Source organism: Leptidea sinapis, chromosome 37 (genome assembly GCF_905404315.1).
Source record: "Leptidea sinapis chromosome 37, ilLepSina1.1, whole genome shotgun sequence".
Lineage (NCBI taxonomy): Eukaryota > Metazoa > Arthropoda > Insecta > Lepidoptera > Pieridae > Leptidea > Leptidea sinapis.
The window spans coordinates 4,571,342-4,591,575 of NC_066301.1; the positions used below are offsets into that span (position 1 = coordinate 4,571,342).

Consider the following 20,234-nt stretch of genomic DNA (forward strand, 5'->3'; position numbering starts at 1 on the left):
GGGACCGATACCTATACCGAATAAAAAACCGCCTCTTTCTTCTGTTCCTTCGTTGTTCCCCGCGGGATTGCCGTCACGCTTTTCTTCACGGGGAGGGACTTAGCTGTTAGCAGTTACTTCCACTCGATGCTTGACTTATTTGGGCTCTTTCCCTCTCTTGGGTGTGTAGCTTCTTTAGCACTTCGGTTGCATAGCCGTTTGTACCATCTTCCTGTGATTCCAGTAGCATGGTAATAATATTTTTTGGCTGAATCCTGTTTGTGCTTTTTATCGCCTCTTCCCATTTACTTCGGGCAGCTTCAAATCGTGGACAGACAAAGAATACGTGCTCCGCGTTTTCATTGGTCCCAGTGGACGTAGAGCATTCCGGACAGTCGTCATGCTTAAACCGGTAGAGGTATTCGCGAAAGCAACCATGTCCAGAAAGCATTTGTGTGCGGTTTAACCATACTTCTACTTTTGGTATGAGCCGATGAGTCCATCTCCCTTTACTTGAGGCGTCCCAGGGTGCCTGCCAATGACCTAGACTCCTTTTTCTTTCCTAACACCTCAGTTCGGTTGGAGTCAGGTGGGAGCTGTCTCTTCTGGGGTAGTAAAGAGACCTTCGTTCTTCGGCGAGTATTTGTAAAGGTAACATACCAGCAATGATACACACTCCGTCCGCGGAGACAGTTCGGAACGCACTTGCTACCCGCAATGCACTTAGTCTGTACACAGATGCGGCTTTACGCCGAGATTTCTGATTAGTAAGTGCATTTGACCAGATATGAGCGCCATACATCAGCACTGATGTAGCTACTGAGGTCAGCAAGAGTCGCCTTTTCTGTGTATGTGTGTGTGTGTGTGTAGGTGAGAGAGAGAGAGAGACAGTTGGGGTGTATGTGCAACCATAATATGTGCGATATGTGTGCGATGTGTTCTCGGTTCATAGGTGTGCTAACTGTGGTTGCCACGTGGTGTACGCAGGCGCGGTGCGGCGCTACCTGTCGTCGACGGCCGCGCCCCGCCTGGTGGTGCTGGGAGGCGCCTGCGGTCCGGAGCTGGCTCCACTGTCCGCTCTGGCGCCGCTGTACTTCCCGCGGGACTCGCGCGAGGCGGACGCGGCGCGCTGGCTGCTGCGTGACCCGGACCCGCACCACGAGCGACGCATCCGCATCATACACAACCCGCACACGCACACGCAGCGTAACTATCTCCTCTTTATTACATTTTAATATATACTTACTTACTTACTTACTTACTTACTTACTTACTTATATCTTAATATGTATAAATTACGTGACACGTTGTTTGTCCACGATGGACTCCTGAACTAATTAACGGATTTTAATAGGGATTGCTTCATGGAGTGCAGTTAGGTCCACCTTGAGAGATAGGATAGTTATTATTTCGATTTGGGACCCATAATTATTTTTATATATAATATTATTGACGCATGGTATGACGGTTCTGCTGTGAAACAATTTCATTATTCCACAACAAGTTACGAAATCATTCGTGATGTTATGAAATATTGTTCACAAATCCATTAAAAACAGTATATTATTTATTATGTACAGAACAACGTCTGTCGGTACAGCTAGTTATATATATATTTATCTACACCCATGCTTTAAATCCTCTATTAAAGATTCTGAACAGTTAGCTTATTGCCAACATTAAAACACCCAATGTTCTAATAACCATTACATCATGCAAACGAGTGTTGTAATGTTGTACTGAATTTCATAACAAACACCTATGTTATTTTTTCTATCCCTTCATGCGCAAAGAGTTTCAACAGACAGCCACATTCTTATTACTCGATGCGAGGTATCTATATGAATTTCAAAAAAGAACATTTTCGTTTACGCGCGTTCCACGAAGTAGCGCGCCGTAAAAAAGTAGGTTATTCGGATCCCCGCCATTTTTATTGTTTTGTTTACAAAAAATGAGCGATTCATTTTAAACGCTGTAAAACAGCAAAATATTCTGGTGAATTTTAATAATTACACTATAAAAAATGTGAATTACTACTAAAATAAATAATTATTTGATTAATACTTAGTTTATTAGTATATAATCAGTAATAGATGATATTAGGTTACTACTAGGACTGGCTGTTTTAATTTTAACAGTGAGCTAACTTTTTCAGAATAATATTATGGGTATAATGATGTAATGGTTATAAGGACATAAGGTGCTTTTAATGTTTGCAATAAGCTAATTGTTTCAGAATCTTTAATAGAGTATTTAAAGAATGGGTGTCGATAAAAAAATGTATCACTATGTGGTAATCTGTTGGCTCGGTTTGTATGTCCTTTTATAGCTCAAGACTTGACTTGTATTGATGAAAATTTGTTTAGGTAGTTTGAGCTGAAGTTTTATGTTTATTTTGCGTTAATTGTGGATTATTCGCAGTGATAACGTGAACAAGAAGAAATTATTTAAATGTTTAATCAGAAATAGTATTATGCAGGTATCCAGAATAATTCTGACTCTTTCCTCTATAAATTATGACGCCACGCCCGCATAAAATAACAATACTTATTGATTACCAATTTCAATGTGAAGCATGCAAGGAAAATATTGTTCCTAAAGAGTTAATCCAGACTAATTTTGTAATACTACCACAGCTGTTATAAACTTAGAGTATAAAGCAACCTGGAAATGCCCATAGTTCAGTTCCAAGTGCATAGGGTTGTCCCTTACACACCTGTGCGTTCACACCTAGTGACAAGGCTTGAGAAATCCGTACTAGACGTAATAAATATTTATTCAAAATATATTGCGCAGTTTAGATTAGCATTTAGCTGAGCTACGATCATAAAAAGAATCAATATTCTTCTTTGCAAAGGAATATGATATCCTAAAAACGCAACTCAAGTCAAAATAAGTACCGTATATTCCCTGGAAATGGTAAATTCGACTCTAAAAGCAACTGTCTCTGACCTTTTTGATATTTGCTTCAGTAGAAACATAATCGTGAAACAAATATTGGAATAGTGGTTTACCACCAAATAATCAGAAATCCTTGTAAATGTCTAAGCTAAATTTTTTTAAGTTATTTTCTGCCCTATTTCATCCGACATCTATAAGATCTCGTATCGGAAAGCTAGACCCCCATATCCCATCCAGTACCCCACCTCGTTCTACACTTCTGTAACTAGTATAGCAGCACAAAGCATCGTGATTTATTATAGTCATTGCTGCAGTAGCTAACTAAAATAAAAATAAAGAACGGAATAAACTTGTTACCGGTTCGAGCCCTGTATCCGTTAATTAAATTTCTGAACACCTCTCACCATACTGCAAGAACCTCCACTCGGAGACTTGAATGTGTGTGAGGATTATGCTATGTGCTTTTACAATATGATCCCATAAAATGTACAAAACAAATGTGTTACGAAATTTAAAGGAATTGTAAAAGGTTACTATAGCATAAACGATTTTCTTAATGATACCACAGACTGGGATTGAAGCGGACACCCTCTGGCTCTTTAAATATAAATGTTTATTGTACGATATTACATTGTCATCCATTTTGTTATAAAAAAAAGCTCGCTGAGTTTCTCGCGCACGTTCTTCTCAGGTCTGACGCAGTCTATTTTGAACGGGTGGTGGTTTTGAATAAAAATATTTGATTTTGAAATTTGAATTAAAAATGATCCGTTTTCATCAGAAAGTCATGAATTTTGATGAAAGGACGTCAGGCCCCCGTATGTTCAGATTGTATTAGTGTGGTTGGAAGGCTACTCAAGATCAAATAAAAAAAACCGTTAACCTATTTGATCATATTACAGAGAGCAACTTAGGCTACGTTAATTTTAGGAAATCAATTTAGTTTAGGCGATAAAGAAAGTCCATCAACACAAATGCAGCAATGCAACTGCTTTAATTTCAGCTGTTTTAAAAAATGGTTGCTCAATTAAATTGTGTATTTCAGAATACGTTCATATTTTTTATTTAAACTCGAATTCCGTCTAGATGTCCCAGAGAAGGTATTGATAGCTTTACACAACAGGATTAAATGATTGCTAGAGAATGCAGACATATTATCTAAAAATGACCTTTTAGGTCTCGGATATTTGATCCGAAGTACGTAGTTTACTTTGACTTTTTCGGACGTTACATATCTTGTATAAAATGTTTATAAATGATATGTCCTTAGGTGTAATTTCCGCTAATTATCTTAAAATCACTTCGACGCGTGTCTCGTCTGTATATGATGCATATTCATGAGCTGTTGACCCGCCAAATGCTCGACCGACGAGAGTGAAATTTTATTTGTCATTTTCGAAGTAATTTTGTGAAACTACCGCAACCAACACCAAAATAAATTTTCATTATATTTGTGGTTCACAGGTTCCTTGCCCTTGCGGAATATGTTTATCAAATATTTATTCTATCCGGAAAATTAATAATATACTCCGAAAGAAATATTGTTATTCACCGGTCTGTCCGAGTAGTTATTGTGAATCACAAAATATGAATCATCGGTGTGAGCGTACTTAATGGCGGGCATTCTATAGATAACCCACTTATTTTATCAGTCCGACACCATTTCAATACTTGCAGTTTACCTATGACTTTGTATAAAGTTTTCCATAATACTTCGAATCCTTTATTGACATATTATATGAAAAGAAAAACACTCATGATTATATCCACACTCACCCCAAACACATACACACACCCTCCCACACACAAACACATACACTCACACGCATAAACAAATATGCGTCTTTTTCTTTGTCATTATATTAAGTAGTTTATGAATTTTGCTTTGCGTAAATTATATTGCTGGCCAATGTTTTGTAATATGGTTTGTTAAAAAATTATGTAATGTGCTGTAGATTTTATGAAATACATCTTATATATGAAATTCTCGTGTCACAATGTTAGTTACCTTACTCCTCCGAAACGACTTTACTGATTTTTACCAAATTTTATATGCATACTCAGTAGGTCTGTGAATCGACTACTATCTATTTTTTCATCCCCATAAATGTTAAGGTCCACCCTTTTTTTTTGGACGTAATTTTTTTTTTTATGATACAACATCAAAAAATACATACAACCCTAAATTTTCAACCCTCTTCGATCAACGCCTATTTTTGTATCGCGATTTTTATATTATTCTGTTCCATCAACAAATCCGCTATAGGGTTGCAAGATGGCAATGGATCAATACTTACAATAATTGTAGTACGATAAATTTGGTAGGTCTGAGAATCGGTTGCATCTACTTTTTACACCCCATAATTTTTTTTTATTACTTTATATGGCAATACAACGTTTGCTTGGGTCAGCTCGTTATAAATAAATTAATATTCCCCGCATCATGTTAGCGGTAGTTTCTTCCCATAACATTGATAATAGATCATAATGGTATATTATACAACGAACTTATAATTTGTCCATTTTAATAATATTTTTTTGACAGATCGACGACTAACTAGTTATAGTGATATCCTGAATGACGTAATAATCGGTATTGCGTCATAAGGCGTAGTAATGAACAGCAGTGGGGCAGAAATTCAATTGTTTTTATCCTCAAAGTGTATCCTTCATTAATAGAATAGTGACTTTTTTTGAACAGAAGCTTTTAACTTATGAATTTATTAATATTTTTTACGGCTTTAAGTATTCTGATAACTTATTGTAAATTTTTATTCACATTGGGTAATGACCTGAACTGTACTAATTTAGATTTAGTTTGAATTAGATTATTTTGCCGCGGAACGCGTGTTTTTTTTTTGAGTAAAAATTTTAGTTTTCTTTTACAAATTACATAGATATTGTCCTATAGCATATCCCTGAGGTTATGAGCTAACAGTTATAAAATGAACTTATTTAAATTTTACCCATCTATTGAAACAATAATTAAACGTTAAAAATTAAACCGCTTTAAATGGAATTTGTGAACATTTAGAAATGACCACTTATGAGTTATTAGTGGGTGAGCATCATCGTGTTCAATAATTAACTAATTAATTTCTCATTAACACCGCTGTCGAATCAGTTCTATTTTACATTAGTTTGGTACTGATCTGTGGAACAAACCTATAGTGTGTTGTGATGTTATTTAATATTTATTATAATTAGGTTATTTTATACAATTTAATTGGCAGTATTCTATTTTATTCTAATACTATTTGTATATGTAACTTCATAGTATTTGATACGATAATGCTTCCTGTTACAATTCTGTTTTGATTTGTTTTTTTTATAATCACCAAATGATCGCGCGTCATTCGGCCTTATCACCGATAAGATTGTGTTCATCGATCCCGTATTGACGCATTCGTATCTTTCAATAGTGCGCATCGCTTGTGTCAAATTGCTTTGTTTTAATTACAAGATGGATGCACCCGTTTGCTTGGAGTTGGAGCCACGCTTTCGACGTAAGTTGACAAATCTTTGCGCTTTGCATCGCACGCTATTTTGATTTAGTGAATCTACGAAATGCTCGAAAAGTGCGCCAATGAGAAAATTTTACAAGAAACTAGTTGGCTACTTATTTAAACCAAAAAGTATCGTAATTGTAGGAAAATTAACAAATTAATTTGGTGCTGCATCCAATATTCAATATAATACAAATAACCTTTTATTTCTGATACTCTAATATTTTACATTATCTTATTAATATTATTTATTTTGTAACTTTGACATCGGTAGCATTAGTGTCAGTTTTCTCCTGGCAAAGACCTCCCCAACATCTGCTTCAGCCAATATAAGAATCATAATTGGTATTTGTATATAGGCGACCTGTATAGCCGAGTGTTTAGCGATCCTACCTACTAAGCTAGAGGTCCCGGGGTCGAATCCCGGTAGGTGCAAGCATTTATATGATGAATATGGATGATGATATGAGCAGTATTCATTGTTATGCAGACAGACAGCACAGGGTATGCGTGCCAACATGTCCCGGGATAGCGTCTAGAGACTATGCTTTGGAAAGTCTAGAATGGGGCCGACAAAATTTAGTCCAAGTCAACCCCACGAAGACACAAGATTACCGTTTACGGCTAAAAAGTTGCCTCACTACTCCCATCCCGTGAGTCTCTTGCCCGTTTGCCTCCTCTTATATAAAAGAAAAATCCTACAATCCACTACCTCTACATCCTCTCTCTCCGTATCAAAGTAATCGATAAATTCTCATATTATTTGCATATCCTCTTTCACTTCACTTCTATATTTATATCTTATCAATTTTCTATGTTGTTCATTCATTCATACACTCACGCCTTGTTCCCGTCGGGGTAGGCAGAGACAATAGAATGCCACTTGCTTCCATACTTACAAACCTCACGCGCTTCCACGTTCTACATTCATTACTCTTTTCATACATGCTCGCCGGTTGCGGGTGCTCCGGACTTTTCCTTTTCTCAAAACTTCCCCAATTTGGTCGACAAATGTTCTACGAGGTCTCCCCCGACCGACTTGCCCACACTCACTTGCCTTATATATTTGATGAGTCATTGTTTCTTCACTCATTCGCTCCACGTGTCCAAACCATTTCAGCATTCCTTTTTCAGTCCTTGTCACAACATCCTCTTTCAAACCACAGCGCGCTCGTATTACCGCATTCGAAATATTCTATATTGTTCATTCCTATTTTTATTGTAATTTTTCAACCCTTTCGTATTTTATCAGCTAACATATTCTATTCTGTTTCTTTTGTTCAACAATGTTTTTATTTTTAACAATCGCTATATAATGTTCTCTTCAGTTATGTTCTTGTTGCTATGTCACGACGACGCCAGCACCAAATCAGCGCCTTCTTCGCCGTACAAGGTTACGAGCACAATTGTGATGCCGTTCAGATTTTTAGGTTCAATCAATGATCCTGAGCAGCACTGCAACGTAATCCTCAGAGCAATATAGCTTACCAGCAGGCGAACATATTGCACGTAACATCACTATTTCTCATGAAAATGCTTCAAACAGTAATTTAAACAGACCATCGCAGACGCCGCCAAAATATTCCGAATTTGAATTTAAATCTACGAATATTCATTACTACGCTAATAAATAGTTGGCAGTTTTATCTGCACAATACCGCAATTCCAAATTTGAATTTAGATTTTCCAGGTTTTATTAAATATACCTGTAGAGATTATTTTAAATGATTGTTTGTCCGAATTTCTGAAGTTATTCACCCTTTTTTGTATAAATTACTGATGTACTTTTTGTTTTGTACAAAACGTTTAACAACCTAATTTGTTATAACCACAATTTACTGGCTTTATTATTATTTTTTCTTTAATGTAGAAACAAACCTTAAACTCAATCAAATGGAAGATTCAGAGATAATTGATTGTCTTTGATGAAATTGTATTAATGGTCTTATGATTTGTTATAATTTTCCAACTTTTGTGAAACAAATACTTGAGAATAATTGTCACTTAAAACCTGCACAAAAGAAAGCTTGTTAAACGAATAATTAAACTAAATTGGTGTTTTCGCTTCTGCTAAAATATACAATAGAAATGCTAATGTCTATGTCTCAGCAATAAAGATATTTTGAAACCAATGACGTTCTATACATACAGACAAATCACGTCATATAAAAACATAACCGAAATATGGAACGTGCCACAAATAACACCATAATAAGCTTCGACTACCGCATTTACTCCAGTTTTTTAAAATATTCTTGGTCAATAACCAGCAATGTAAAACATTTATTTAGTTCAGGTTTGATTCGGACGGTGATATTCGACACACCACTAAGGAGAAAAGTGTGCTTATCTATTTATTTAAAACATACATACATTTATTTAAAACTTACATTGTCTTAAAGCACACTTTTGCCGTTCCGCTATCATACATTATCTATCATCATAGAGTTTCTTGCGCTGCTCCTTCTCTCTCAGAGCGCCATTTGTTTCCGCAGCGGTAGTAGTATCTAGTATAATCAAATTCAAATTCAAAAACACTTTATTCATGTAGGTCACGGATATGACACTTATGAATGTCAAAAAAAAATAAAAATATTGTTTCTTATTGAATTTACCGCTACTTCGTAAAGGGTTGAGCTAATGAGAAGAAGTAGCAAGAAACTCATTGCCACTCTTTTAAGTCAAGATTTACATTGTCATTGTTTTACAAATCATTTCAATCACAGTATAGAGACGCAACAAAAATACTCAAATGTCAAAAACTGAAAGGCTTACACGAGTAAGTCAAAAAAAGAAAATAAAGTAAATTAATACTTATAAACATCACGCAGACCTCCCGGTAACAAGATCATCCAGCCACCACTATTAGAAATGACGACAAAAAGAATAATTCTAAAGGAATTAATTTTAAGAAAATGCCATTTATGACTTTTACTGCGAATGATATGTCCATGTGTATATTTAACGTCATTGTTTGAAACGGATAAAATATATAACCGAAATGTGTTCATTTCTTTTGTGAAGTGTTGTTGCTTGAACCGTCCTTGCTTCAAGGTCTATCGATAGTCAAAATCACATCAAACAGTTTTTTTTTAAGTTTAGTTAATACATCAACGAGTCACATCTGCTTCATAATCACGAGATAATGTCACTGTTGTGTTAACATTGTACGAAGCGCGCCAAACTTTTATCTGTGCACTACGAAGTTATTGTGTTTAGTAAACAAACGGTTACATTTGTGGCTCGGTACAAGAAGCAGTTCAAATTTTTAATAAATTTTATTACCACATTATTTATGTTGTCCTGAACGGAGAGACTTTGTATCTGTTAAAAGTGATAGAAAATGTGTGAATCAACATCAAATTACTTTATCTGATAGTATGATCAATGAAGGTTTCGAGTATAGCCGTAAGTAGTTTGTATTTATTTAGGATATGCATGGAAGAGTGAGACAGAGCAGGTCGTTCAGCTGGTGGTAATTGATACTGCCGCTCAGGATTCTTGAAAAACCCAAAAATTCTGAGTGGCACAAGTTGCGGCAAGAGCGGCGTTAAGTCTCATTTGCCCAGTAATTTCACTAGCTACGGCGCCCTTCAGACCAAAACACAGTAATACTTACACATTACTGCTTCACGGCAGAAAAGGCGCCGTTGTGGTACCCATAATCTAGCCGGCATCCTGTGCACAGGAGCCTCCCACTGGTGAAGGAAGATAAGTCGCCGTGGAAATCAAACAGGCAATCAAAATGTTTGTAAAAATACTTCTTTTTGGGTGGACTGTTTATTTGTGCAGTAGACCAATCTTGATTCTCGGTATTTTATATACCTATTATCAATTCTATAATATATATCTCTAACATACAAACGTCAATTAATGCGCAAATTACATTCTTTTTCGCTGCCAACTGTACCTAATCAAAAATGACCCTCACCGACTCCTTTCATGAATGAAGTTTTTTTTTTTTATGGAAAAGGAGGACAAACGAGTATTTGTTTTTGGTTGTTTCTGGTCAATTTCCCGGGGAGCCACTCACAGAGTACTTACTGAATTAGTGCCCCTTCTGATGCCTTTGATGAGAAGAGGAACCCATGTCTGTTATCAGTGTAACATCATTAGACACAGGGAAAAACTAATTGCCAATGTTCTAATTCCAATATGGACACACTTTTATACAAATATATCTTGCCCCAAATTAGGCGTAGCCTGTATTATTGCAAAACAACGATATATTTTCTAGTAAATATACTTACTTTAACATAAATAGATACGTATAAACACTTATGACTCGGAAACAAACATCCATATTGTTCATATAAATGCTTGCACCTACCGGGATTCGAACCCGTTTGGCATTAAGATATTCATTACTGTAATTGTTTTCTCAAGACTGTTGTAAATATGTGGGTGGAGTCACCTGCGTTACATCCTGATCCCAAAGCAGGAGCGAATTGTCTGCTCCTCCGCCTGAGAAAAACACCAATTATTCAAGCACTGTTTGGCTTCTCATTGGGATTGGTTCAAATGTGATGTTCCATTATTCTGTCGTGTACTCTCGCAAGTTTTAGGGATATCTTAAATAATATAGATATTAGATATAAAACATATATAAATTTACTGCTGTTATTTTTTTTTTATTTGTACAAAATACCATAAATAAACTTTTACCAGTGGGAGGCTCCTTTGCACAGGATGCCGGCTAGATTATGGGTACCACAACGTTGCCTATTTCTGCCGTGAAGCAGTAATGTGTAAGAATTATTGTGTTTCGGTCTGAGGGCGCCATAGCTAGTGAAATTACTGGTTAATGAGACTTAACATCTTATGTCTTAAGGTGACGAGCGCAGTTGTAGTGCCGCTCAGAAGTTTTGGGTCTTTCAAGAATCCCGTCACATTTTTAATACTTAGTTTTAAGATTGTTATCATAATCGTTGGTGTCTCGTTGTTAGGAAATATTGTAATAAATATAAGAATAAAGTATTTTGTTGTAGTTTCCGCATTTTTCCGGCAGTAGTCAGTATAGTTATTATGTCGACGAGTCAACACAAAGTAAGCCAACGCCACGTGCTTATATAAATAATGTTATCATATTGAGTGTCGCATTGCAGGATTTTTAAATCTTATCACTAGTGTATTTATATTTGTTTAGCTTACACAATGAAATTCTGCATTACAAAGTGAACACTGAGACCAAATTATTATAATTTCCTTTTTTAAAACTTGAAATTAACCATTTTATATTCAGTTTTATTTTTATATACTTTTATGAATGAATGAGAGGAGAATACATACTTAAATATAATGGCCCGATGGGTGTGGCTCGCAGATTGAGTTACATAATATTATCAAACAAGTTGTTAAAAATAGTATTCAACTCATACAAAATAAGAGGAATGTAACGCCTTGCCCTAATTCATAATAGTCTGCTAACTTAAAGCATTGCTAATTCTCACTCTGTCTTCTTATATTGACCTAAGTCAGAATGGGAAAAAACACTCCTAAGCGGCTGTTTAAAGTTAGTGGACCATTATGAATAAGGGGGTTACTCTTTTCAACAGTAAGGTTTTCAAATTTTTGCTATATTATTATTATAATGTATGTAGGGCACTTATCTTTGAAAAATAAGATATACATTAATTCTACTTGTGTGATAATTGTTCACATCGGACGAAGAGTTTGTTCCAAAAACCGTATGTGTTTGTATAAGATAAGAGTAAAATGTTATATTAAGGAAATAAACAAGGAAGTGTTGAAATTATTTCAATGAGAATTTTCAGTGTAACCTAGATAATGTTTATGGTATTGAGGGAATATGTAGTTCGTACTGTAGTGAAGCCGCCCCGAACACATTATAGGACGCAACTTGAAGAGACGCACTTCGACATACATATTCAATCAATGTTTCAATGTTTTATAAGCTGCCAGTAATTGTCACCGCGGTAATAATATAACTCCATGCGGAAAGGTAACTCCTTGACTTCTTGTGTTTTGAGAGTTTTTAATACAGTATCTCAATACACACAAAGACATGTTGTAAACAAAACACCGCAATCAAATGCGTGCTAATGCTACAAACGCTTTGAGTAGATACAAAATGTACTCAGTGGAAAACACTTAGTTGACTAAAGCTAGCTACAACTCCTGTTATGGCTGATTTACACGTATTAAGTTGCCAAGTCTTAACTAAATTTCAAGCGACTTAATTTTAAGTAACCGTTTACACGTGAAAATACTAAATAACTAGTTAAACTCATTTATTCGCTCAAGATATGTAATATGTTGATCTAATTCTCTTTATTTTTGCTTCAACTTCTTTAACACCAAAATTTGCAATTGCCATGGCTGACGCTATAGCGGCAAGACGATGTTGTTTTGCTCGCCTATTTCTATAATTTAAGCTTTTAATATTCCATAAACAATCGTCCTTTATGTATTCTTCAATGAACTTTATTGTCGTGTTTTCCGTCCGCTTCGACATTTTCGAAAGATTTTTATTTATAAATTAAGTAGGAACTACGTTGCAATCACTCCGCCAGCTTATGCTTTTCTCTTAAATTTAACTAAATTTTGCCTGTCCAAACGTGTCAATTGATTAGCCACGCCCACCAACTTAACCGAAAAATAGACAAAATTCTATTCTACCTTGTTTACTTGCAACTAAATTTGAACTTGCAACTTCTTACTAAATTCACTGTTTACACGGGTTAAGTCACTTAAAATTAAGTTAAAATTTAGTAAATTTTTAGTCAACTTGATACGTGTAAATCAGCCTTTATAAACAATCAGTTACCAGTGGGAGGCTCATTTGCACCGGATGCTTATTTCTGCCGTGAAGCAGTAATGTGTAAACATTATTGTGTTTCGCTCTGAAGGGCGCCGTAGCTAGTGAAATTACTGTGCAAATGAGACTCTTATGTCTTAAGGTGACGAGCGCAATTGTAGTGCCGCTCAGAATTTTGTGTTTTTCAAGAATCCTGAGCGGCACTGGATTGTTTTGGGCAGGGCGTATCAGTTACCATCAGCTGAACGTCTTGATTGTCTAGTCCTTTATTTTCATAAAAAAAATCACAATGAGAACTCTTCTCTACTTTGTTTATTATTATAAAAGCTTCTCTGTTCATGGAGTTTAACTTAAAGTTTCAGAATGAAAGATGTTTCGATCTTGACGTCAACAAACTATTAATAGAATAATACTTAACTACCTAGTTATAAGTTTTTTTTAAACCTGTACTGCGAAATCATAACATGCTATTTTCCAGATGCATTTCATTGGGAAAATATACAGCATCTGTTACAGTGCCAACTAAAGTTCGTAGCACTATCACGGATGGCAGTCGTGCCCTATATAAGAGTGCTAAGTCCGCGTATTCATTATTTACTGTAAATCCCAATATCCCCACCATCTGGATGTGTGGCGGTCCTTCACTGTGCGCTTTTCATGGAGCTTTCTTCTACGTACTACAAAGGTGTGGAATGAGCTTCCTTGTGCGGTGTTTGCGGGACGATTTGACATGGGTACCTTAAAAAAAAGCGCGTACACCTTCCTCAAAGGCCGGCAACGCTCCTGTGATTCCTCTAGTGTTGCAAGAGAATGTAGGTGGCGGTGATCTCTTAACACCAGGTGACTCGTACGCTCGTTTGTCCTCCGTTTTCCATAAAAAAATCTATGTGGAAACCGTGCCCAAATACAGTGGTTATAAGAATTGTGTGTTTATATTGCCAACCCCTTCTATATAAGTACATATTTGTTGCAGCTGATGACGACACGTCGCTGGATGACGAGCTCGCGGTGGAGGCGGCGGCGGCCTTCGCCCGCGCCTGCTCGCCCGACACGCAGCGGCTGTTGCCTGCCGCCAGCCCCGCGCCGCACGCGCGCCGCACGCAGATACACTCCGACGAGTGAGTACCGCACACACGGCGCCTGTCGCCGAGAACGGGAAATATCGGACATTGACCTTAGCTTCCGCTACTTACATTACACTTACAATAGGATGATTAAGTACCGACACCTGTCGCGGAGAACGGCCAATTTCGGACATTGACCTTAGCTTCCGCTACTTACAATATAATCTAATCTACGAAATTATCTACCAGTGGAAGGCTCCTTTGCACATGATGCCGGCTAGTTTATGGGTAGGTACAACAACGGCGCCTATTTCTGCCGTGAAGCAGTAATGTCTAAACATTACTGTGTTTCGGTCTGAAGGGCGCCGTAGCTAATGATATTACTGGGCAAATGAGTCTTAACATCTTATGTCTTAAGGTGACGAGCGTAATTTTAGTGCCGCTCAGAATTTTTGGGTTTTCAAATAATCCTGAGCGGCTCTGCATTGGAATGGGTAGGGTATATCAATTACCATCAGCTGAACGTCCTACTAGTCTCGTCCTTTATTTTCATAAAAAAAAAGCTTCCACTACTTACAATATAAATGACCTTCTCATAACATAAAAGTATGTTTTATGCGACCCTTCTTTTCGGGTATATATATCCTCAAATGGGTGGTAGATTACGACTTTCACTTAGTGATTCTATTATCCAATTTTGAACAAAATATTTGAATTTGAACCAATACAATATACGTTAGAAAACGCTCCGTCACCCATGCACATATAAGACAACTCACCGGGATTGATAAGCAAAGGGCAATGTCTGAAATTTTCTGCGTTCTGTGATTATTTGTATTGAAAGATACCACATGAGTGCTTAATTCGACGACACCTTTGGCTCGACGTGAAGTCTAAATGACGACAATTTTTTCTACATAGGGACGAGAGAATCGCCGAACTCGGCAAACTACTAAAAATATATTTTAGCGTAGTTTAAAATATTAGTTACAAAATAATGATAAAATACCAGCTATGTTCGTCGTTAATTAAGTTTTGACGGTAATTTTAGACAATTGTCGTGGATATATTCATACTTATTATACCTTATACTAACAATTATAACTATGTCATTATATATACACTATACATTACGGCGATTTATTTTATTAATCAATGATATTATAAAACTTATAACCAGACACCGAGGTCTATCAACGTCATCGGACAGCCCGTCGTAGAAATTCCCATTAAATGTAAAAGGCATTTATTTTCTCAAAATGGTTTCCTTTAGAATTCTTTTTGATGTCATTTCTAACACTGCCACCGCTTCGGAAACAAATGGCGCTCTGAGAGAGAAGAAGCGGCACAACAAACTTTCCTTTTGCACAACCCCTTTTTAATAAAATATACAATATTGTACTGTCATTCTTATTGCTATAAAATAATTATTATCTAGTCCCAGGCTGTCTTAGGTATTCAGCTGTGGAGTTGTAGGATTTACTACAGAGCCATTTTTTTTATAAAACATTAAAATTTATTTATAGATAATGCCTGAACAGTGACTAATTTAAGAAATAATATTACAGAATATTTCCCTAGTCGGTACTATTTTTAAAAAAAATCTGTTTACAATATGTATAGTAATGTTATTGATGTAGGGCCATCCTGTCAATAGAAACCCTTCTATTGACAGGATTCCCTTCAAAGAATACTGGACTGATTTTAATGCGGTTTACACTAAAATAGTTTTTAACAGGGAAAGGTAGGTGTATAATATGTTAAGGTTTTGTGTACAATGGTTGAAACATGTCGATGATTGCTGAAGATGTCGGGAAAAATCAGGCCAACTGGGAGCTTTTATTCATAACACGACCTAATTAAGCCCTTTCAGATGTATATAATAAACAAGACAGTGTATGGTGAGATTATTTCTCTATAAATTGTCTACAGAAAAATCAGCGATTTAAGTCTATTGTCTATATCTGTCTAATAATTTGACCACTTGCATTATAATGTGCTAATTGGAAAGCTTTTTAGACGGATCCATTATTTATTAGCCTTAGAAAATTAAATTCCTTGAGCATTTCATGCAGATTATGATATCATCTTACACAATACAATTTAAATAAATATCGTAAGAATTATCGCAAAAGAAAAACGAACGGGCAAGAAAATAAATTACGGCGGCCTACGGCGGCGTCAGGGATTTCCGCTGTCGCCATGTTTATTTATTTCCGTTTTTCTTTTTTTTTTATATATTTACTATAGGTACTATATAGGGATTATTTTAGATTTTGGACTTGAATGTTAAACAAAGCTTCGAGCGGCATGTTAATGGTTACTGAGAAGTGACGTCATTCAATTTCAGTTACAATGATCTATCATTATTTATTTATATCATATTGATCTCAGATTTTATGTAAAAACTGGATTTTTAATCTAAGCTAATCTTTTTGAGGTTAGAAATGCATTCCAAGTGTAATAAACATGCGTTCCAAAATATCTCATATCGTTTATCATATCAAATCAAATCAAAATCAGTTTATTCACGTATGTCACGGAAATTACACTTATGAATGTCAAAAAAAAAAATTTCTTATTGAGTCTACCGCTACTTCCTAAAGGGTTGAGCTAATGAGAAGAAGTAGCAAGAAACTCATTGCCACTCTTTTATATCAAGCATTACATTTACATCGATTTACAAATCATTTCAATTACAATATAATATGTAAAATGATGCAACAGACACACTTAAACGTCAAATAGTCAATGTCTTACACGAGTAAGTCAAAAAAGTAAATGTAAATTAATATAAAATAGCTATCCTAAAAAACCTTCAATCATGGACACTTACCAACTAGTCTAATAATAATCCGAATCATTATGAGATACATTAGTTTTAATCTGTTTATGCATTATAAATAAACATCGAATTTCCTCAGCTGTCAGTGTGTGTCAGATCTGTTAGACAGATCCTGTTTATATCTCAGAATGTTTATCATGGCGCCAGTGTACCGTGCGCATATTCAATCTCATTTTCGTTCAGCTATTTTGACCATTTCTGAAGAGGTAGTTAGGATAATAACACCTGTAGAAGTTAGATCTAACTGTCTAGTGGGCGTGATCTCATGATTAGCAATACAAAAGAAATTGTCTACGACCCTAGCACGTTCATGGTCCGTTCCTAATTGTTTACGTGATAGTGCCACAACGGCACCTATTTCTGCCGTAAAGCAGTAATGTGTAAACATAACTGTGTTTCGGTCTGAAGGGCGCCATAGCTAGTGAAATTACTGGGCAAATGAGACTTAACATCTCGTCTCAGGGTGACGAGCGCAAATGTAGTGCAACTCAGAGTTTTTGTGTTTTTCAAGAATCCTGAGTGGCACTGGATTGTAATGGGCAGGGCGGATCAATTACCATCAGTTGATCATCCTGCTCGTCGCATCCCTTACTGACATAAAAAAGTAGCCCAACAATTTTATTAGTTGTATAGCTTTGATTAGCGACAGAAAAAAAGGTCGCGGTTGTAACAACTTTGCTGTGATGCTGTGCAATTTAACTTTTCATTAATATAACCACCCTCCTAAGTCATATTTACCGAGGCTGAGATAACTATAACTGATGCTAGTGCATCAGTTATAGTTATCTCAGTAGTCATACATACGAGTGTTGTATTTATGTGAGCGTGCGTTAAATAATAGGGTTGCCTTCCAGGTGAATTTCTGTAATTATTGATATACTGAACTGAGCAGATATTGTTCAGTACTCAGTAAAGATTATCCTGACAATGAAATTATTACATAAGCAATATTATTATGTTTATTATAACCAAGAGGCAGATTAGCAACATATTTAATAACAAATTATATAACTTTAGGTGTAGATAATTTATTGGTCTATTTATTGCCGAGAACGTGTGGTATGCACTCAAAGCAATAAAGTTATTTGAATGTATTGTAAACAAATGGAGATTTCCGTGTAAGCAACTCGCTTCTGTTCTGGCGCCTCCGTTTAATTTATGATTATTAATAAACAAGAGAGAAGAAGCCGTGTGTATAATTTTTAATTTCATTAGTATTTACTAAAACTACTATTCGGCTGTGTTTTGCGGATGTCCATAGGCGGTTGCTTCACGACTTTCCAGCCTCACCTCTTGTCCGTTTGCCCTCTCTTACTTTTAAGATGCTTTTGTTAAATAAACAAGAGAGGGTTTTTCTTTTTTTTTATGGAATAGGAGGACAAACGAGCGTACGGGTCACCTGGTGTTAAGTGATCACCGCCGCCCACATCTCATGCAACACCAGAGGAATCACAAGAGCGTTGCCGGCCTTTAAGGAAGGTGTACGCGCTTTTTTTGAAGGTACCCATGTCGTATCGTCCCGGAAACACCGCACAAGGAAGCTCATTCCACAGCTTTGTAGTACGAGGGAGAAAGCTCTTTGAAAACCGCACTGTGGAGGACCGCCACACATCCAGATGGTGGGGATGATATCCTAACTTGTGGCGTGTCGTGCGAAGCTGGAATTCGGCGGCAGGAATCAGGTTAAACAGCTCTTCTGAACACTCCCCGTGATAAATGCGGTAGAAGACACACAATGAAGCGACGTCTCTACGCAACGCACAGAGCTCTGAGTCCCCGACAATTCGAGCTGCTCTACGTTGCACGCGGTCAAATGGATCGAGCAGATACTGGAGTGCGCCAGACCAGAGATGACAGCAATACTATATGTGTGGCCGGACCTGCGCTTTGTAGAGCGCTAGAATGTGGGCCGGCTTGAAGTATTGCCGTGCTCTATCGATGACGCCCAGCTTCTTCGAAGCCAATTTGGCTTTGCCCTCTAGATGGCCACGGAATCGGCAATCGCTCGAGATTTCGAGACCCAGTATTCCGATACTAGGCGCGACTTTAAGAGAAGTGTTCTCGAAGAGCGGTGTATAGTATAGGGGTGGTATGTAGTATAAAAAGTTTTTGTTATTTGTTTTTATAGCGGCAATACTTCCGGACACATGAGGCTTATGTAATATAGCGTACTGACCAGGTACTGACAGAGAGTGGAGACATAGTATCAATAGACTGGGACTAGGATGTTAATATATATTTTAGGGGCAAATGGAAAATTGGCTTACCCGATGGAGAGAGAAAACCATCAAATTCAAATTCAAAAACACTTTATTCATGTAGGTCACAGAAATGACACTTATGAATGACAAAAAAATAAAATAAAAATATTGTTTCTTATTGAATTTACCGCTACTTCGTAAAGGGTTGAGCTAATGAGAAGAAGTAGCAAGAAACTCATTGCAACAATTTTAAGTCAAGATTTACATTGTAATTGTTTTACAAATCATTTCAATTACAATATATGCAAAGTGACGCAACAAAAATACTCAAATGTCAAAAACTGAAAGGCTTACGAATAAGTCAAAATAAGAAAAAAAAAAGTAAATTAATACTTATAAACACAAGAGTTATTGAGTATAGTAGATGCATCAATCCACACATGCCGTAAATAAATAGAGGCATTATGTGAGCATTTCATAAAATAAAATATATAATAACTTTAACTTTAAAGGAAATAATAATAATAAAAAACACATCAAGCAGACCTCCCGGTAACAAGATCATCCAGCCACCACGAGTAGCACCCGTTCACGAGCATGGCGCATGGACCAGCCATCGCCTCCCTCGACCATATTTTAGGGAAGGGAACGACCCGCCCCACGTCGCCGCCACCGCACGTGGACATCCGCTGCTCAGGGGTCAAGAGATTCATTGAGGGGTTGTCAAGTGAATGTAGACACTAAGATTGATGGTTTTAAGACATCGGTTAAGGAATTGGTGCCAGGTTATTAATAACGACATTAATAAATCATTATATTTGTTGTATGCAATACTAATTGTGTCAGAAAATTTATTGAAGTAGGCGTTACTTTGCAGAAATCCATAACTATATAAATGATTTAAGTTTTCTTTAGTGTTAATTCCGCCAATATTTGTCTTTAAAACAATTCGACACGTGT

The 20,234-nt window shown here is 36.5% G+C and overlaps 1 protein-coding gene across 1 annotated transcript in view; it reads left to right on the plus strand.

The window, feature by feature from the left end:
• LOC126975724 (protein GDAP2 homolog) overlaps positions 1-20,234 on the plus strand; it is a 123,939-nt gene that overhangs the window by 55,125 nt on the left and 48,580 nt on the right. Inside the window, exons 6-7 of the mRNA XM_050823726.1 lie at positions 967-1,185; positions 14,138-14,282. Of these exons, the coding sequence (XP_050679683.1) occupies positions 967-1,185; positions 14,138-14,282 (364 nt within the window). The remainder of the gene's footprint in view (positions 1-966; positions 1,186-14,137; positions 14,283-20,234) is intronic.